We start from the raw sequence: 22,076 nt of genomic DNA, 5'->3' as shown, positions 1-22,076 counted from the left end.
GATTATGTTTTAGGGGGGGGGGGTTGATCACTGAAAATCATGGCACCCCGTCTTTAACCTTTTGCGCGTTGCCCTTGCTTGCCTTGTTTTGCTGTTTGATGACATAGCTCTGGTATTAACTTTTGTTCTGTTTTGGGGAATTTAAGTAAAGACTGAGTTAGCTTCATTCTGCCTCTTGCCTGCCGTTTTCTGCATTTGAGTCCTTCTGAATATTCTGACATTGATAGCATTTAAGATGTCTCCGTTCATCCAAGGTGCAGTACGGGCTTTGACCTGTACAACTTTCGTGGGTGCTATGATATCGAATGCAGATTTAAAACCAGACAAGGCCTCCTCGGTAGAACACTGAACCGGTCCATTTTCTCCAGAGCTGTTGTTAGCACTTTCATTGATCTGAATCTGATTGTGTTGTGATAATAGACTACAGATTCATGAATTTTACGAGAAAATTATATTGTACTCAATAATGCCACTTCTTAGGGGCACGGTGGCGCAGTCGGTAGCGCTGTCGCCTCACAGCTAGAAGGTCCTGGGTTCAATTCCCGCCGGGGACGCTGTGGGCGCTGGGGGCATGTCTCCTCCTCCGCGTCATCAGCGCCCATACCCTAGGTGGGGTTGGCGAAAGGGCCTACTCTGTGTGGAGTTTGCATGTTCTCCCCGTGTCTCTCAGGGTAGTTGATACCCTTACAAAAACATGTAGTAATCCTGGTCACTAAACTCCTCCCCCATGACAGCCGGGGCGCCTGATGGAGGGGAAGGGAACTGGTTGGAATAACGTGTTCCTTCCACGCGCTACGTCCAACCAGGGAAACTCCCTCCTGTCAGATGACAAGAAGGTCAGTTGGCTCTCATGCATTGAAGGAGGCATGAGCTCGGCCCTGGCCTCCCTCGGCTGGTGAGGGGAGTGTAGTGCCCAGGATCACTTAGAAAATTGGCACCGGGTGAAAAATAAGGGTTACAAAATCGTGGGATAAAAATTATAAAAATAAAAAAAAATGATGCCACTTCTTGAGATTCTGGACTGGTCCGAGATAAAAAAAAAATAAGCTCTATGTGGTTTGAGTGGTAGAACACACCCTTGTATATCGTGTTATCAGCTGGACAAGGCTATGCAGGCTACATAACTTGCTAAAATGATTTTAATATGGGTGTGTCTTTCCATAGCATGTTGGTGTTGTAGTCGCTTATCAGAATTAAATCCAACATGCCTATGTCTGTCACATACTCCTCTATTAAAATGCATTTTGGTCAGTAGATGGCACCAATTATCAGGGATTTAGCTTCAGGATAAATTACTTTTATCCAGATAGATTATGTGTTTCCTATGTCTGAGGGTACATTAAATGTAATGTTAGATCTCACATAATTGCACAACCCTTCCGCCACACTTATCTCTATCCTTCCTGATGACTGATAACCTTCAATCTCAATTTCAGAATCATTAATAGAGACATCAAGTTTAGTTTTAGAGAAGTACAGAATTCCCACCTGTGTCTGTCGCTGCCGGCTGAGATGGTGGGATGGCCGGGTCTTCTCGTATGGGCTCTGGGGGTTCATCTGTATCAGGTGAGGTGGTCTGTGCCCAGACGATGCTGTGTGTTGGCTGATTAGTACAAGGGAGGCTTTGGTATGGATGTCCAGTGCTTGTGTTACCAGCGGCGTTGTTGGATCCAGAAGGCAGGGTGGTATCATTAGCATTGTTAGCTCCGAGAGCTAAGCTGCTGTTTGCCCCGTTAGCTGGGATGCTAGCGGTCTCTGTAGGCATGATTTCCGGGCACTGTGTGGCAGCGATGGGTCCAGGGTTTGGTCCAGGGTTTGGATGTATATTCCCGGACAGAAGCAAGGTCATGGCTATGATCGCCTTTAACTGCCTTCTGCCATCTAGCTGTGTTTGTTTGTTCTTCCTTGAAGAGACCACATTTCGCTCGGCCAGTGCTTTTGTAAGCATCAATGTTACGTTTCCCAGTGATGCACCTTTTTCCTTGGAGTTACTCGGAAGCTGCACATCTCGAGATTCTGTGAAAATAAGTCCCTGTAAGACCACGGCGTAAATCAGGACAATGTAATTGCTGACTTTGAGGATGTTTCTCAAGAATTTCAGATGTTTTCTGCGTTGTAGTACGGAGCTCGGAATTGTGCGTCCTCTCTCCATGGCAGCCGGATGCAACTGTGATGGCTGAGATGATGCTGTGCTGCTCTCTGTGAGAGAGCGAGAGAGAGAGACAGAGAGAGAGAGAAATTTAAGTAAATAATTAAGTAGCCTTGGGAACCATGTGGCCCATAGGGTTACATGTCGCCTTTTCAACGGTTACTAACCCTATACCTAACCCTAACCCTAACCACACGCGGAAGCCACGTAGTCGGAGTGGCGAGATGCCGGAAAGGAAGGCGGACCCCGGCCTATAGGACATGAGCCTATCCTGTTGCTGTAGTGTGAGGCAGCTTCATGTAAAAGTTCATCCCCCAGCCATGATGTAGAAGTACACCTTGACATGATGCTAGTATGTCACAGGGGTTTTATTCGTATAGTCTTTGGTATGACCCGGCCCGGAGGATCGAACCCCGACCTCCCAATCTCAAGGCTGACTTTATCCACAAGGTCACTGAGCTGAGTTTGTGTAAACTATATATTATTTGTCCTAACTTATCTTAATATTTACTTCACTTATGTGTTTCTGCTGGGTATTGTTGACACACGTACAGGAAACTATTTTTCTACATTGGAGCACCTAAATATAAATAAATATATTTCATTATTGTAGCCAGTGTGTACATTTCATCTTATTTTTCAGAAAATACTTTAGTTGTTAGGACTATTAATGAAGCGCACAAACATTTGCTTGTACAGTATGCTTACCTGCCATGACCTCTGTCTGTCAGTGGTCCTTGTCTGTAGACGTTAAACGTTCATGTAGAACTGAGGTCACACAGCGTCAGATACACGTTGAAACTTGATACTAAAAGGGTTTCTATTGGCTGGTTAGATGAAGTGGTGAGCTGGATGGGGAGACAGAGAGACAGATGGTCAAAGTGGATTCTTACACACATCAACAACAACAACTGATCCTGTCTACTAGAGGTGTGGACAATAATCAATTCTAAGATGCATTGCGTTGTGGCCGTGCACGATTCTGCATCGATGCAGTGACGTGACATGATCCATCATAGATTATAGACGTTTATTGTTGATTTTCTTTGTCTTCATTGTCTGTGATGCTGTAGTAACTACATGCCGCTACACTCTCTCTGAGGGACAATGTGAGGCTGAGAGTCATAAATGGTAAATGGTGCATTTATATAGCGCTTTTATCCAAAACGCTTTACATAGATTGTGCATTACATTCACTCATTCACACACACATTCACACGCCGATGGAGGAGGAAACATGCAAGGCACCAACCTGCTCATCGGGAGCAATTAGGGGTTCAATGTCTTGCTCAAGGACACTTCGACACTAACTCTGGGGGAGCCCGGGATCAAACTGGGAACCTTGCGGTTTCCAGTTCACTCTACCCCTGAACCACTGCCACCCCTTGCAGTGGTTATGAAATCTCAGCCAGTGTTTTAAAAGCGGAGAATCTAATCATCTGTGATTTACAACCTCCACTCGACCAAGTGTTCTAATACACGCACGCACGCACGCGCACGCGCACGCGTGCACACGCACACACACACACACACACACACACACACACACGGATGTCAAGGAGTGCCTCATCCAGGTCTGTAAGGTGTCAAGAACAGACAGGTGTGGAGATGGAGAAAACCAGTTATTGAATTGCTTCAGAGCAATGACCTACAGTTTGAAACCGTTTCAAATGATGTTGTCCAATACAAATTTAGAATCTCAACCACAGACAGCTGGTGTCAAAAAACATATTGACAGGACGGTAGTGCTTAACCCATTAAGACCGGGAAGGGAACGCATCTGTGCCATTCTAAGATGTCTTTGGCTATTAATTAACTCATTCACTGCCACTGACGTAAAAAACATAATTTTGAAAAACGTCGATTTTATAAAGATCTCACCGATACTCATCTCTCGTAGTGATACATTGCATTGTAACACACCCGGATACGGAAATAACGTCAATCGAAGATTTCCATTTACGTCTGCTTCCTGTTTAAGTCACCCTCTGAAACGCCATTTTCTCGGCTTTGTTTTTCGCTGCCATGCTCCGTCAAACGCGCTGTTTACAAACTGCTACTACTGTAGAATGGAATGTCGAGGATTGAAAATGTCTTCTCTGGGCCACTCACACACCTACCCTGTGTGTCTACAAACAGCTGGACACGCGATCATAAGGGATGTACATTTTCTGTGGCGAGCTGAGAAAGTAAGTGAACCGACCGTTCACGTGACGATAAATGGTGTGTTTACACAGGGCTGCAGGAGAAGGACTCCATGCCGATCGGACTGTTTGTTGTCTGGATGACGTGAACGGATAGCCTGTCTGTTTACAAACGATTGGACTTGCGATCCTAATGAATATAATTGTTTTGTGACCTGTTGAAAGTTAAAAAAAAATATGAAATTGCTGGCAGTGGGCAAACACAGCCAGCAATAAATCTGGTAGTGAATGAGTTGTTAAAAAATAGCAGATAAACAGTATGAGCTTGTAGATCTGCAATTTCTTTGAAAGAAATCTTGAAAATGTGTGCAAATCTTTGAATATATATATATATATATATATATATATATATATATATATATATATATATAAATACATATATACATATATACATATATACATATATACATACATACATACATACATACATATCTATCTATCTATATATACAATTTGAATCCTGCGCCATGTCGGTTGTCAGTATGTACGAACGTTGTATGTGGCCAGTGTGACGTAATCTGACATCACGATGAGACGGTCGTCCCGAATATGGACACAACGCCAGTGTGACGTAATCTCACGACAGCATGACATCACGCATGACATCACATCCTACCTATAAATTCTAGGATGCCGTCAGATCGCACCAGTTCGACGGCTTCCATAGTGGGTTTTGGTCATTGGAGAGGTGATGCACGTCACCTCTTTCTGAAGTGGGTACTTTCAAAGCCTGCCGTGGATTTAGGAGAGCACAAAACTCTCTCTCACACTGTGAGGTGCCTGTAAGGTGGCACTGCAAAGTGAACGACGCGAACTTCTAGTATACATACACACACACACACACACACACACGCGCACACACGCACACACACACAAATCTCAAATCTCAAATCTTTGCTCTTTGCTTCTGGGGATCCCTGGAACAAAATATTTTGAGATGGGGTTCCGCGGCCAAATACATATAATTTTGGGGGTCCTTGACATGAAAAAGTTTGAGAACCACTGATTATAGCAACATACGTCTTTTTATAAAACGTATGTTAGCAGATCTACAAGCTCATAGCGCTGCACTCGGTGCTGCGCTATGAGCTTGTAGATCAGCTGGGGCAGTGCAAGAAGGGCATCAAGGCCACTGTGGCCGTGGGGCATGTATTTTTTCGAGGGGCACATGGCCAAACGGAGGGGCAACGAGAGCCATGCCCGTCGTGGCCGCCGTGAAATTCCTGCCCTGGCTATAACACAATATAGACTCTAAACCAGGGGTCTTCAACAGGGGGTCTGGGACCCCTATGGGGTCTTCAGAGTTACTACACAGGGGCCACTAAATCTTTGTGTGATAGGAACCTTTTTTTACATTAGCCACTTGAACGCTATCGCACCTATTCTGGGGAGAACATGAGCCGCAAATAGCAGATCTACAAGGCAATTTTCGGCAAAGAGGTTGGTGTAGGAGAAAAAAGGAGCAGAGCAAGTACAAGTTGTGAGGGTTTTAAGTGGTTAATTGTCTGAAAATACACATTAACATGAATCCAACACAGCCCTACACATTGACAGTAAACAAGTCTATGCTGCCGTCTATGAAATCTATGAAAAGGTTGAAAACACTTTAGTGTTCCTCAATCTTTTTTGGGCCAGTGCCCGCCAATCCAATATCCAGGTACCTTATCTATCAATAAATCAATCAATCAATGTCTGATTCATATGAATCCATGTCATAACCACAATGGATCGCCCACACCTCTCTCCAGAGACGTATCTGTGACTTCCAAGGTGGGGGGGACCAGGGGTGAAAAAAATACATTTATTTTACTTAAATAAAAGTATTAACTGTTGCAAGTAAAAGTCCGGAATTCAAAATGTACTTGAGTAAAAGTTGAAACGTATTCCTATCAAAAAGTATCAAAAGTAGAAACTACTCATTATGCAGAATGTCCCGTTTCACAAGTTTTCAAACGCATACAAATATTTTGAAAATAGCAGATCTACAAGCTCACAATGGCTGCGTTTACATGGACAGGTTTATTCCACTTCAATTCGGAATGAATGCTCATTCAGAATAGAAATGCTCATGTAAACACATCGGTATGGCCATACCGGTCTGATCCGAATGAAATTTCATTCGGGTTTGAAGGGCTGGTATATACCGATAGAATCGGGCTACATTGCCCATGTAAACGCACTGGTATCAGACTGGTATACATTTGTTCTTTTGCGCATGTGTCATTGGCTAGCGCGGTGACGTAGACATGCGTAAACCCCATAAATCCCGCTATCTCCACTGCCTCTTCATCACTTGGTACACGTATGAGCTGTCTAACCGGCCCGGCCATCATGCCCTTACAGAACATGTATAGGAACTTTTTCACAGTCGACTTGTGGATCCCAAACTGGTTGGCCACAAGTCGGTACTCCCCGCAGCTCCCAAGTTTATACAGGACTATGGCCACGCGCATCATGAGGGGGATCTGACTGTCGCGTCATCTGGGGCCATATAGCTCTCCATCAAGGCGCACAGTTTAACAAAGGACCGTCTGGTCATGCGAAAGTCCTGCTTCCAGTCGGCGTCGGTGTACTCCGTGAGCACAATCCGCTCCCACCAGTCCTTACTGCGGACCTTCATCCATTGCCCCCTGGTGCTTCTGGGTGGGGGGGGAGAGGCGCAAGCCATGTGGAGTCTGGCGCTCCAAGCCCAAGTCGCAGACGCCCGTAGTTCTCCGCCGACCGGCTCCTCCTCCGGGTCAGCAGCAAATATAACAGGAGCTGATTTTGCTGCATTAAACTCATCAATAGCAGACCAATGGCCGTATTCAGGATGCGGTGTGCTTCCATTATCAAACCTTCTCTCTACCTTCTCTCTCTTAACTTGTTTTATTGTCTCTCTTCTCTTCTTCCTCATTTACCTATATAGCTGGCAGCTTTGATTGATTGTGAGCTGTGGCTTGTTATTATTTCTCTCTGGCAGCCGTGACTTAATTGTTATTATTCATTACCAAGGCTGCCAGAGGTAAATAATAAATATGTTTACCTGTCAAACACCCCCGCCCCCTCCCCCCGTCCCCCGCCCCCCGCCCCCAACCTGGCCCGAAGCACTCTGCGCATGACCAGAGTTCTATTCCGAATGAATGCTTTGCTCATGTAAACGATTGAGGAACAGGAGTACTTTTATTCAGGTGCCATGTAAACAGTTGGGTATACATTTCTATTCGGAATGAGTTCATTCTGAATGAATAAATATTGTGCATGTAAATGTGACGGTGGCCAGGTTGTCACATGTAACTTGCCACTTCTTTTTAGAATGCTGACACTCTTTACTTTGTCTCAATAATAAATAAATAACAATACACATTAAACTCACAACAATAAAATATCAGTTGCACGGTAAAGTGCGGGGTGCGTAATTACTGTGAGAATAATACTGTTTGTTAGGTACTGCAAGACTACGCCACCTTTTTATTTAAGAGGTAGGGTCCTCTGTAACACTCTTTCTTAGGCTATTCACAGGTTCGAGTTTACCCAGGTAAGTACAATACTTTTAAATGAGAACAACACTTCAACACATATCCCTTGGAGAAAGCTGGACGGAAACAGGTTTGTATAAAAAGGTAATCTATTTTATTAAGCTAATACAGTGGCGTCTATAAGCCATAAAATATTGAAAAGCATAAACAAAATATAACACTAATTCTAAAACCTCAACCTCCTAATGCGCCCACTAACTAACTAAAATACAGGAATACAGACAATCACCAAACACTAAAAACAGACAGGGCTTGTGCAAACTATAGCAAATAAATAATGAATTTAGCGTTAAAGTGCCAACTATTACTGAAGCAGTAAAGTGCCAAGTGCCAATTCAATTGCTATATGTCATATACTCATCACGGTTCAATGCAAAAGGTGGGAATGTCCTTATATGGGGTTTAACTGGAGCGGGGGTTTAGGCCAGGAATCACTGTCTCTTCTTGTCTTCGTGCGTATTGCCTGCAATCATAGAAACTAGAACCAGTTCATCTGTTCAGGTATATTTCACATATGAGGTTTAGGACCGTGGGTTTATAAAGGTAACGTTGCATAGAAGGACACTTACTCGCCCGCCAGACTGTACGTCTGGCTTTGAGGGTGTGAAGCGCGCAACGTTATCGCCACTGGACCTCTCCTCCGTTCCTTGGTTCGTCTGTCTGTCCTCCCCGTCTCTGCTGCTACTGCGCCGTCTGCTCACCGTCCGCTGCTGGTGGCTTGGTACGTGCCGCGATCACTGTATTCCCCACCTCTGCTCCGTGGTATGTCTGCTCCTCCTGTGCACAACCGTCCCTTCTGGCTGTCACTTCCACACTGCCCTGTATGCCTGTCTCTCTGCTGTCCAAGTGGCTCGCGCTCACTTTTGAATAAGGTGGGCCACACCCTACTCCGCCCTCATTCGCTCTGCCACCAGCGTGACCTGGGGACATTGGCCGTCCGCTGTCACAAGGCCAATGTCACACAGCCTATAGGGGAGTCCAATGTCAAGTGGCTCGGGGACCGGGGGGAAATACATTGTCAACCATAAAACATGCAGTGCAGAAATATAGTTAAGAGAATGATGTTTTTAAGTGCGTAATACAGGTTTTTCATCATCAATAAAAAATGTTACAATTTGGTTTCACCCCCCTGCTTTGACCCTGTCACATCCCCCCCCACTTTTCCGTTGCCAGTCCCTGCAACTGTCCCTAATCATGTCCATACCTCTGGGGTGGCTGGCCTATATTTGCTCTTCCCGAGCGCCGTGGCTCATCTGGTGCTCTCGGGACGGAGAGAAACCCATAATACTGCGGCGTTGTTGCTTCTACCTGCTCGGGCTGCACTACAGCTGGGGGGTCCTCGTGGGGCGACCTGGGGGCTACACACACTTTCAACGCATTTCTATGTATGGTCTTTTCTCGCCCCCCCTTCTCGGGTCTGACTCGGTACACCAACCCCGTAGCTCCCACCTGTTCCATCACTGCGTAAGGCTCGGGGTCCCACCACGTACTCAATTTCCCCTGGCCATCTCTCTTCCTATTTCGAATCCACACTCTCTCTCCTGGTAATAGGGGTGTAATACCGGCCCTACGGTCATAAACCTGCTTTCTCCTCTTGGCCGTTTCTCCCATCCTCTCCCCTGCGGTCCTATAAGCTGTCGCCATTCTCTGTTGGTGGTCCTGTACCCAGCCACCCACTCCCATGCGCTCTTGCGCTGACTGCACTCCTAACTGGACATCTATAGGGCGCCTCAAATGTCGGCCAAACATTAAGTAGGCGGGGGCATAACCCGTAGCACTATGGATCGTGTTGTTATAAGCATGAACTAACTCGGGTAAGTGCTCATTCCATCTTCCTTGTTTATCAGTGTCTAGTGATCGCAACATGTTCAGTAATGTCTGATTAAATCGTTCCACTCCACCGTTCCCAGCCGGGTGGTACGGAGTGGTGCGACTTTTTGCAATACCATAAGTCTGACATAAATGGTGCATTAACTCGGACTCGAAGTTGGGGCCTCGATCTGAGTGGAACCGGGCCGGACAGCCGAACGGCTGGATAATATGCGTCCATAACGCACGGACAGTGGTGTGCGCAGTCTGGTCTCGGGTGGCAATAGCCCAACTATAACGGGTGAATAAGTCAGTAGCTACCAGAATGTTTTGCCACGCATCAGCAGGCCTACCTAATGTGAGGAAATCAATGGCTATTACTTCTAGTGGATATGAGACTTCAAAGGGTTGTAAGGGGGCCCGAGGCTCTGACCTGTTCATCTGCAGGCTGCAGGCGACACAACCCTGTTGTAACTGACGCACCGCTCCCTCCATGCCTGGCCAATAGAACCGACGTCGCAGCTGGGCCAAGGTCCTCTCCAACCCAGCATGTGCCGCGGCCGTGTGGATTCCTCTCCATACCTCCTCTCTGCGTGAACCTGGACAAATGATCTGTGAGTATTGTTCTTTGGTATAAGGATCGGTCACCTTCCTATATAACACATGATTTCGTATAATCAGTTTGTTCCACTGGCGTAACAGTTGCCGCGCTCCCCGAGTCCAATTCTTCCTCTCCACCATATTAGGGGCTCTCCCCCGTTCCACGCACCTCTTCACCACCTGCACATCTGGATCCCGATCCTGCGTCTCTCTCCACTCATCCTCCCGGGCTGCTGGCGTCGATTGTACAGCCGCCACATCTACAGGCTGCACTGGGAACCGCGATAGGGCATCAGCGTTGGCGTTGTTTTTGCCCGGTCGATACTTGATGTCGAAAGTAAACGACGCAAGTTGAGCAGCCCACCGTTGTTCCACAGCTCCCAATCTAGCCGTTTGGAGATGCGCAACAGGGTTATTGTCCGTGAATATTGTGAATCGAGCGCCAGTGAGATAATCTTTAAACTTCTCGGTCACGGCCCATTTAAGGGCCAAAAGCTCCAATTTGAACGAGCTATAATTTGCGTCATTCTGCTCGGTCGGGTGGAGACTGCGGCTTGCATAAGCTATTACACGTTCGTGACCGTCTTGGACCTGGGCTAGAACCGCTCCCAACCCACGGCCACTCGCATCAGTGTAAACCACAAAAGGCTGTGTATAATCCGCATACGCTAACACCGGGGCTTGTGTGAGGGCACTCTTTAACGCATCAAACGCCCGCTGGCACTCCGAAGTCCACTCGACTTTACACTGGTGGGATTTTACGTCATTTGGGATTCCTATCAATAAGTTGTTTAAGGGTCGTGCTATAGCAGCAAAAGAGGACACGAAACGCCTATAGTAACCCGCTAGACCTAGAAACGCGCGGACCTCGCGGACCGTTGAGGGTGGTGTCCAGTCCCGCACTGCCACCACTTTCTCCGGATCGGGCCGCACTCCCTCTTTGTCCACGACATGGCCCAGAAATTGCACTTCCCTCCGCAGAAGTTTGCATTTGTCTAACCGCAGCTTCAGTCCATGTCTCCACAGGCGTTGGAAGACGAGCTCGAGGTGCTGTAGATGAGAGGAGAAGTCAGGTGAATATACTATAATGTCATCAAGATATACCAGCAAGGATTCTGTCACCTGACCACTCAGACACTGCTGCATCAGCCTCTGGAACGTCGCGGGCGCATTACAAAGCCCGAACGGCATGCGTTGAAACTCGAACAGGCCCAGCGGGGTCGTAAAGGCGGTCTTCTCCCGGTCCCGGGGATCCATTCCTACTTGCCAATACCCGCTGGCCAGGTCTAACGTGGAGAACCATTGCGCCTTCGTCAGGCTGGTGAGCGTCTCTTCTATCCTGGGTAGGGGGAAGGCGTCCTTGTGCGTCACGGCGTTAAGTTTCCTGTAGTCGACGCAGAACCTCCAGCTGCCATCTTTCTTCTTGACCAGTACGATAGGTGCCGCCCACGGACTGCAACTCTCCTTGATGACTCCCTTCTCCAGCATCTCATTCAGGAGGGTCTTCATCTCCCGGTACATGGAGGGCGGCAACGGCCGGTGTCGCTCTCGTATGGGTGCCGCGTCTCCGGTCGGTATCTGGTGTTGCACGACGTCCGTCCGTCCGAAATCCTCGTCATGGATGGCGAACACCTTCTTCCACCGACACAACATCTCGTGTAACTCTCTCTTCTGCGCCTCCGGCAGGTCATCACGCTCCGTCAACACTTCCATCTCTTCGGGCAGGGTCTTCAGTGGTCCATCATCTTCCACACTGATTACGGCCACTTCCACCTCTCCGTCGGTCCCCAGGGACAGGCTCAGGTCCCTGCCGCCTCGGACATCCGCTTCTTCCACCGGGTACAGCCTCCCCAGCTTCTGGTGGCGGTCCAGGACCAGACTGTATGCGTGTGGGTTGCACACTCGTATGGGAACACGTCCGTGGCGCACCGTGACGAGGGCACGGGCCACTCCCAAATCTTTTCCATCCGGCAAGGCTTCCATCAAGGCCTCGTAGTCCGCTCCATTTGGTCCTCTCCAAGCGCGGCCCCAGATCATCACTTCACTCTGCGCGGGGATTCGAATCTTCCGCCGGCCGACCGGCCACACATAACCGATGGACCCATCTTCGTTCGTCACTGCCTCCACCCTCCTACAGGTGGCGAATGCGTCCTTCCACAGCGTCCTTCCCTGCTGACATGGAAACACAGGCCTCCCAGGCCATTTAAAGAGGGCATGCCATACAGCGTTCACGACATTCATCCCAATAATCAGCGGTTGAGTACAATGTTCATCTTTCACGATTACAACTCCTCTCCCTGGGATCTTCATTCCCTCCAGCTCTAGGTCCAATATGGCATAGCCAGTGTACGGTAAGTCAAGACCATTAGCGGCGCGTAATTTAAAAACAAGGGGCCCATTTCCCAACGTTAGGTGTGAGAATTTTTCCTCAAATAAGCTTTGCTGCATTAATGTGACTTGTGACCCAGTATCCAGTAACCCCCTTAAGTGGACTCCTCCCATAGTGATCCCAATAGTCGGACAGTCCCCAATAAATACTTCATTAGCCCTTGATCTGGTGAGTGCGCGCTGCACCCCTGTCTCCCGGACCTCGGCGACAGGGCGTACTAGTTTAAATGATTGGGGTCAGATTTACAAAAGCGAGCAATGTGCCCAGACTGCCTACAGCTCCTACAGATCGGCCTACCTCCCTCATCCCACTCGTTGCGTTGGTACGGCTCCCGGCGTCGTTCAGATGGAGGCGAACCGCGAGGTCGTGTATCGGTGGTGTTGGGTCGAAGGAGCGGTCTGATCTCTTTCATGAGCTCCTGCGTAAACCCCTGCATTTGCGATTTGACGTCTTCCATAATCTCCTGTTTCAGTTTCTCTCTCCATTCAGATTCCTGTGAGGGTGTTGGGATAGAGACAGGTTTAACAGCATGGCACAAGATTTCAGCAGTCCCTTCTCTTCTATGTTCAGTGTCTAGTAGGAAGGCCTCATTTTTTAGGGCGGCGAAGTCTTCTGTGGGGTTTCGACGGGCATATATTCTTAAGGCTTGACCCAGAGGGCCTTCAGACAGTCCTACAAGTAACTGCTCTCGCAGAATGGCATCGGAGGGAGCGGTGTCTGGGTCGAGCCGCCGCAGCCCGCAGAACAACTCTCTAAGCCTCAAAATATAAGCCTGCACACTTTCGCCTGCGCGTTGCGCACAGCCATAGAACAAGGCACGAGCTTGGGAAGCAGAAACAGATGTTTTATACAACGTGTCTAAACATTTAAAGACTTTGGCCACTGTATTGCGATCTTCCTTGTCAATTACACTAATTTGTCGCTTAGCTTCCTCAGTAAGGGTCTGTACTACAAAAGCAACTTTTTTCTCCTCTGTTAAATCCTGAGTGCCCAATAATCCTTTAATCTGTTCTCTCCATTCCCTGTATTTCTCCTCACCTTCTATGCCCGAAAACTTAGGTAGCCACGGTGCCCCTGGATACACTGGCATCATCATCATTACTTTCTTGATTCAACCAAACAAAACAAAACAAAAAGCAACAAAACAGCAAAATTTCAATACAGTTTCTCTTAGGGATTTTGTGTTGTTCTCTACCCAGTCCTGCCGCGCTACGCCAAATATGTGACGGTGGCCAGGTTGTCACATGTAACTTGCCACTTCTTTTTAGAATGCTGACACTCTTTACTTTGTCTCAATAATAAATAAATAACAATACACATTAAACTCACAACAATAAAATATCAGTTGCACGGTAAAGTGCGGGGTGCGTAATTACTGTGAGAATAATACTGTTTGTTAGGTACTGCAAGACTACGCCACCTTTTTATTTAAGAGGTAGGGTCCTCTGTAACACTCTTTCTTAGGCTATTCACAGGTTCGAGTTTACCCAGGTAAGTACAATACTTTTAAATGAGAACAACACTTCAACACATATCCCTTGGAGAAAGCTGGACGGAAACAGGTTTGTATAAAAAGGTAATCTATTTTATTAAGCTAATACAGTGGCGTCTATAAGCCATAAAATATTGAAAAGCATAAACAAAATATAACACTAATTCTAAAACCTCAACCTCCTAATGCGCCCACTAACTAACTAAAATACAGGAATACAGACAATCACCAAACACTAAAAACAGACAGGGCTTGTGCAAACTATAGCAAATAAATAATGAATTTAGCGTTAAAGTGCCAACTATTACTGAAGCAGTAAAGTGCCAAGTGCCAATTCAATTGCTATATGTCATATACTCATCACGGTTCAATGCAAAAGGTGGGAATGTCCTTATATGGGGTTTAACTGGAGCGGGGGTTTAGGCCAGGAATCACTGTCTCTTCTTGTCTTCGTGCGTATTGCCTGCAATCATAGAAACTAGAACCAGTTCATCTGTTCAGGTATATTTCACATATGAGGTTTAGGACCGTGGGTTTATAAAGGTAACGTTGCATAGAAGGACACTTACTCGCCCGCCAGACTGTACGTCTGGCTTTGAGGGTGTGAAGCGCGCAACGTTATCGCCACTGGACCTCTCCTCCGTTCCTTGGTTCGTCTGTCTGTCCTCCCCGTCTCTGCTGCTACTGCGCCGTCTGCTCACCGTCCGCTGCTGGTGGCTTGGTACGTGCCGCGATCACTGTATTCCCCACCTCTGCTCCGTGGTATGTCTGCTCCTCCTGTGCACAACCGTCCCTTCTGGCTGTCACTTCCACACTGCCCTGTATGCCTGTCTCTCTGCTGTCCAAGTGGCTCGCGCTCACTTTTGAATAAGGTGGGCCACACCCTACTCCGCCCTCATTCGCTCTGCCACCAGCGTGACCTGGGGACATTGGCCGTCCGCTGTCACAAGGCCAATGTCACACAGCCTATAGGGGAGTCCAATGTCAAGTGGCTCGGGGACCGGGGGGAAATACATTGTCAACCATAAAACATGCAGTGCAGAAATATAGTTAAGAGAATGATGTTTTTAAGTGCGTAATACAGGTTTTTCATCATCAATAAAAAATGTTACAATTTGGTTTCACCCCCCTGCTTTGACCCTGTCACATAAACGCACCCATTTGTGTCGCATCAAAACGCATTGTGAGCTTGTAGATCTGCTATTTTCAGATGGCCAAAATGTTTGTAGTTGAAGTGGTTAATGTATGTTTTGTAATAATAACAATCTACAAAGTAACTAGTAACTAAAGTTGTCAAATATTTGTAGTGGAGTAAAAGTATAATATTTGCCTCTGAGATGTAGTGGAGTAGGCTAGAAGTAAAAGTACTGAACATTTGAAATACTCCAGTAAAGTAAAAGTACCTCAAAATTGTACTTAAGTACAGTACTTGAGTAAATGTCCTTAGTTAATAGTTACCTTACACACATTTTCAGGGACAGAAGCAAATTAAGCAGCCCTAGCAGTCACTAGCTGTCTTTTATTTTAAAACATGTGGCATCTTCAGCTAGTTTTTTTTATTGTAAGCTTTTTTCTCCCTCTGCTTTCCAGCAAACCCCCTTACGTTCTTGTCTTTAATATGTCTCTGCATTCGTGACAGTCAGACTGAGATTCGAGTTTGAATGAAACACAGCAACTGTGTTGCCAGGTTTTCAGAGAGAAACAAGTAACCACGTCTATGAAAACAAGCCCAAAAGAAGCGAGCCCTTCTACATTGGCTATTTGAAAATAGCAGATCTACAAGCTCACAACACGTCGCAACGAGCTTGTAGATCTGCCATTTTCAAAGTAAATCTTGAAAAAAATATGTAATTTTGGAACATTTGAAACATTTTAACACAAATCCCTGGCACAAATTATTTCCAGATGGGGGTCTGTGGACAAATTATGTATATTTAATATGGGGGTCCTTGCCATGACAATGTTTGAAAACCAGTGGTTTAAACAACATTAGGAAACAAGCCCGAAACAATTCCAAAAAAACATAACCCACAAGCCGCAACTACCAATATTTACGAGCAACTTTACAGAAAAGCAAGCCCAACGTCGCTTATAATAAGCAGACACTGCACAGCCAGCGTGCCGTGAACAGAGCCGTACAAGAGTTACGACACTATTAGCCTCGGTCCCAGTGACTCCCATCATAAGAATGGAATGCGGAAGTTCTCTGTCTATCTCAATGAGATAGTGCCAACGTTTGGAACTACTATGGCCCATAGCAGCCCGCTTTGCGGCGAGATCAAACGGCGAGATCACACACACACACACACACACACACACACACACACACACACACACACACAGTGTGTGTGTGTGTGTGTGTGTGTGTGTGTGTGTGTGTGTGTGTGTGTGTGTGTGTGTGTGTGTGACACACACACACACACACACACACACACACACACACACACACACACACACACACACACCCCTCTGTCTCACACACATACACACGCATACGGCACCAATGTGAATGAAGCTAGGGAAAACAAACGCGCAGCGTCACGTAAGCACAGACACAAATCAAACACACGCAAGACAGTAGCACAGACACAATGAAATAAACACGCAAGCACACACACATCAACACACACACACACACACACACACACACACACACACACACACACACACACACACACACACACACACACACACACACAGACTTCATACAGTCTCTCTACATTGCATAGCTCATGTGTCTGTGTTGTAATTCGGTCAAACCCTCGTCAAGTTAACCTTTCTAGCGATGTTAACTTTCTCCAAAATGTACATCTTGAGGCCATTTCCAATCTGATTAAAGCAGTGATCATGTTTCTTTTTGTCAGATAAATGAAGCAAACCCACGATACCTCTCTAGGTCCAATGTGTCCCCCAAAAAGCAAGCATGGGAAACCAAACAGTGCTTTAAGTACTTGCTGTTTCCTTTTGTGTAATTTAACACTGGGCACCCTGCAACACTGGGCACCCAAACCTACTGGGCAACAGTTACACTAACACCTACTGGGCCCCAGTAACACTGGGCACCAAAACCTACTGGGTCCCAGTTACACTGGGCAACAAAACCTACTCCCCCCAGTAACACTGGGCATCAAACCCTACTGGGCCCCAGTAACACTGGGCACCAAAACCCTACTGGGCCCCAGTAACACTGGGCACCAACACACAGTGGGCACCAGGTGTTTCTGGGCACCAAAACCGACCCAACCTTAATCCTAACCTTAATCCTAACACTAACCTCAGTAAAACAATGCCTAACCCTAACCTTAATAACCTTATTTCTTTCAGGACAACTCATAAATAGAAAAATACAAATCATGAAGGATAAAATATATTATTATTGAATATAAAATGAGCAATATATTTATTATGGTTTGGCGATGAATTGGATCTGCTTTAAGTACTCTGATGATGCACATTTCCCAACCAGGGACTCCCCCGTACATAACAGCAGATCCAAAAACAACAGGTGGTACCATGGGGTGGTGGAGGGTGAGCAGCAATTTTAGCAACAGCAATGAACAGCAGCGCAGCAGCAGCAACAGTGTGTGTGCAGCAAAAGCAAGCAGGATGAGAAGTGCAACCTTCCAGCTTAAATAGAGCGGTCTGAGAATGAAATGAGTGGATGAGTATGTGGAGCTGACGTGGTCCAATGGTAGGCCACCAACACTGCACTGAGTTCCCTGAAAGAACTTGCTCTGCGCATATCTGTGACAGGCGCGACGCTCATTTGTTGCAAACGTTTGCAGTCCCATAACTTTAAGAAGTTGTAGGTTGTAATGTTGCCTGTCACACATGTGTTGCAACAGAGTAATCAGGAGTAATATAAACATTATTTTTTAAATTGACCTGCTGGTGGCGCTATAAAAGGCTGATGTGAAAAATGGAGGTTTTTCCTTGGCCTCTAGGGAGTGTGCATGCGAGTGTCACGCCGATCGCAGTGCAGTTATAGGTAAACATGTGAATCAGCCTGTTTTAGCGCCACCATGAGGCGGATTTGAAAAAAATAGGGTGTTATTTCTTTCTTGGCCTAGTGGGAATGTGCATGCAAAGTTTCACGGCAATTGCACGCTGCGTTCATGATTTGAGGCATTTTGTTCAAAGTAGACCACTCCTGCAAACTTTGGAAGCCAATGTTAGCCATTCAGGATGGAATATGAAAAATCGGACAGCTCCGTCTTGATCACATGACTATAGAGATACTGTGTACCGATTTGCGTTATGGTTGGACAAAATCTGCAGGAGTAATATAAAAAAAAAGGTTTTGCAAAACTCTGCCTACTGGTGGCGCTAAAACAGGCCGATCTGAAAAATCTGGGTCAGAGGTTCTGCTCTGGCATCCGGGGAGTATGTGTGCACAGTTTCACGTCGATCGGGCCAACGGTGCCGGAGATTAGCTGTTCACAGACGGACGGACGGACAGACAGACAGTGGGAAAAACATAGTCTCGGCCACGCCTTCGGCCTGTGGAGAGACTGGAGACAATTCCATTGTGTGACAGTAGATGTCGCTGTTGAATCATATTTAAGTCCATGGCCTCCCTGTTCCTCAGCTGTGTCATGGTTGGGTGGATGGGTGGTTTCTATCTTGGCAAACTGCCAGGCTACTCAAATGTTTGGTTATAATACTTTATATTCATACATTTGAGATGGAAACACCACTGCTGTGTTTTACAGCTGTAGAAAGCTTGTAACTTGTATATACAATGTAGGCTACATAGTAGTACACATTCACACGCAGTGGTGTAAAGTAACTAAGCACATTTACTCAAGTACTGTACTTAAGTCCATTTTTTAGGTATTTTTTCTTTACTGGAGTATTTCCAATTGTCTATACTTTTACTTCTACTCCACTACATCTCAGAGGCAAATATTGTACTTTTACTCCACTACAAGTATTTGAAAACTTTAGTTACTTGTTACTTTTCAGATAAATGATTATATTATAAAACTTACATTAACCACTTTAGCCCTATTTCATACCTAGGAGGCTATTTGAAAATAGCAGATCTAAAAGTCGCGGTTGTGAGCTTGTAGATCTGCTATTTTCAAACGTTTTAGTACTTTTACTTTTGGTACTTTAAGTACATTTTTATACTAATTATTTTGTACTTTTACTCAGGTAACATTTTGAATTCAGGACTTTTACTTTTAACAGAATACTTCTACATATACACTTTTACTTAAGTAAAACATTTGAGTACTTTTTCCACCACTGTTCACGTGGTCTGTTCGTGACTGACTGTAAACAAAAGTGTAAATAACGTTTTAATTGTTTGATGCATTATTTAACGTTACCTGTCACAGATGTATGGTAACAGCTAGTCCATGTTAACAGGGAAAGAGTTGAAATAAATCCACATCATGATTTAACAGAACAAACATCGACTTAGAAGGAAAAATATTCCAACATCTTACTCCGTCGTCTGGTTGAGGAGTATGAGAAATACTTTCGTTTTCACCAACAAAGGATTTCCACACAACATAAAGATCTATTAATGTCAGTTATGTCATGTGACAGCAGATGCCACTGTTGGCACATATTTAGGTACCCGAGGCCTCAACAAGTCAATCTCTGCAGTGGTGTACTTGAGTACTTCCTTGAGTATTTCCAATTTCCAATACTATAACTGCTACTCCACATCTCGGATCCACATATTGTACTTTTACTCCATTACAAATATTCGAGAACTTTAGTTACTAATTACTTTGTAGATTTTGATCATTATTACAAAACATACATTACCACTTCAGGCCTAGATACATTTCGGCCATTTGAAAATAGCAGATCTACAAGCCCACAATGCGATTTATGTGAGCTTGTAGATCTGCTATTTTCAAAATATTGTTATACATTTGAAAACTTGAAATGGGACATTCTGCCTAATGAGCACTTTTACTTACATGTGTACAAAAAAGTACATTTCGATACCAACACTTTTGTACTTTTACTCAATTTTGAATTCCGGACTTCACATTGCAGAATTTATACTTTTACTTAAGTAAAGCAATTGAGTACTTTTTTCCACCACTGTCTGTTGTTATTCGCTCTTGTTTTGAGCGACCTGCCAGCACACGCCTGCTGAGAGGTGTGTGACTGGCTCCTGAGCATGGGTCCTGCACAGGGGGTGTATTGGTGATTCATTTCCCCGGCGGAACGGTATTTTATGCGTGCAGATAGGATAGTAGCAGCGGACTGAAGCCAAAATGCTGTGTTGCTTAACGTTAGCCTCTGTAGATGCGGGGACTGAGGACACATTTTCACACTCACTTGTAAACCTGTTATGCAAAGTAGCCATTTGGGTACTTCGCTCGTGAATCACACACAAAAAATATATATCTTAATAATGATAACAATAATAACTAGAAAAAGTGCTCCTCGGAGCACAAGTCTCCGCCAGCAGACTTGTGTTGGGAATGTTGGGAATGTTCTAATTCTTATGTCCTAATTCTTACAAAAAATAGAACATGTTACTGTGTCATAGTAACATGACACAAGTGTCCTATCCGTGTCCTATCCGTCTGTTTTATCCAAACCTTAGTTGGATAAAACTGGTATCCCCACCTGGAGTTACTGTATAACTGTCCTATCCGTCCTGTCTGTATAAGTGTCCTATCCGTCCTGTCTGTATAAGTGTCCTATCCGTCCTGTCTGTATAAGTGTCCTATCTGTCCTGTCTGTATAAGTGTCCTATCCGTCCTGTCTGTATAAGTGTCCTATCCGTCCTGTCTATGTAAGTGTCCTATCCGTCCTGTCTGTGTAAGTGTCCTATCCGTCCTGTCTGTGTAAGTGTCCTATCCGTCCTGTCTGTGTAAGTGTCCTATCCGTCCTGTCTGTGTAAGTGTCCTATCTGTCCTGTCTGTGTAAGTGTCCTATCTGTCCTGTCTGTATAAGTGTCCTATCCGTCCTGTCTGTATAAGTGTCCTATCCGTCCTGTCTGTATAAGTGTCCTATCTGTCCTGTCTGTGTAAGTGTCCTATCCGTCCTGTCTGTATAAGTGTCCTATCCGTCCTGTCTGTGTAAGTGTCCTATCTGTCCTGTCTGTGTAAGTGTCCTATCCAATTGTTACAGTATCCGCCATTTCTCAGCCATTTCGTGATTATTCCTGTCTTACCTCACTTTGAAAGAGGCACAGACTCTTTCAAAGTGACACATGTATTTATAGCCCGTTATATGTCACTAGCCAATCAGATCACACTATTTCACCGTATTGTCAAGTGTCACGTGAGGCTCGACCAATGTTTGCTTGGCTGACGGAAAGTGAAAACAAACTCTCCTGGCGGAGACAATAATAATAATATATAATGATAATTATAATGAAATCACAATTAATAAATAAAAAAAACATACCATCTCTATATATTTGTTAAGACTTTTCAGTGATGATAAGAGTGTGGCCTTTAGTCGAATCCCTTTATGGATCTCCTATGGGTTTAACTGTCACACCTGTGCCAGACCAGGTTGTGAAGCAGTAATCAATGTGTGATAAGATCATACAGGTATGTCCCAGCAACCATCAAGAAAGGCCCAATGTGTTAAACATACAATTTAACATCCTGATGTTAAATTATTGACTTTAAAAACACAACAATACTTTTGCTCAAAGACACAACATGTACATGATGTGATGTGTACGACTAAAACAAAGACACATTAACTGCAGCGGAAAAGAAGAACTGCTCTTATGAGAGAGGTTCAAACAGGAACCAAAACCTTCACATCACATGGGCTACTGTGTGCGCACGCACACACACACACACACACACACACACACACACACACACACACACACACACACACACACACACACACACACACACACACACACACACACACACACACACAGCTAAAATGTAATATATAAATCTAATAGTCACTA

The 22,076-nt window shown here is 45.5% G+C and overlaps 1 protein-coding gene across 2 annotated transcripts in view; it reads right to left on the bottom strand.

Annotated features, from left to right (window-relative positions):
- Nucleotides 1-19,625, bottom strand: part of LOC311037049 (NACHT, LRR and PYD domains-containing protein 1-like) — a 66,966-nt gene extending 47,341 nt beyond the window's left edge. For both annotated transcript variants that reach the window (XR_014599917.1, XM_084046109.1), the window contains exons 1-3: nucleotides 19,495-19,625; nucleotides 2,858-2,997; nucleotides 1,489-2,199 (exon numbers count right to left, since the gene is read on the bottom strand). Coding sequence is in view for 1 of the 2 variants with exons in the window: in XM_084046109.1 (XP_083902235.1) it covers nucleotides 1,489-2,199; nucleotides 2,858-2,864 (718 nt within the window). In the remaining variant the exon portion in view is untranslated. The remainder of the gene's footprint in view (nucleotides 1-1,488; nucleotides 2,200-2,857; nucleotides 2,998-19,494) is intronic.
- Nucleotides 19,626-22,076: the final 2,451 nt, after the last annotated feature.

This window comes from Gymnoscopelus microlampas (genome assembly GCF_963454915.1).
Source record: "Gymnoscopelus microlampas genome assembly, chromosome: 21".
Taxonomy (NCBI): domain Eukaryota; kingdom Metazoa; phylum Chordata; class Actinopteri; order Myctophiformes; family Myctophidae; genus Gymnoscopelus; species Gymnoscopelus microlampas.
This window is presented reverse-complemented; position numbering and strand designations above follow the sequence as displayed.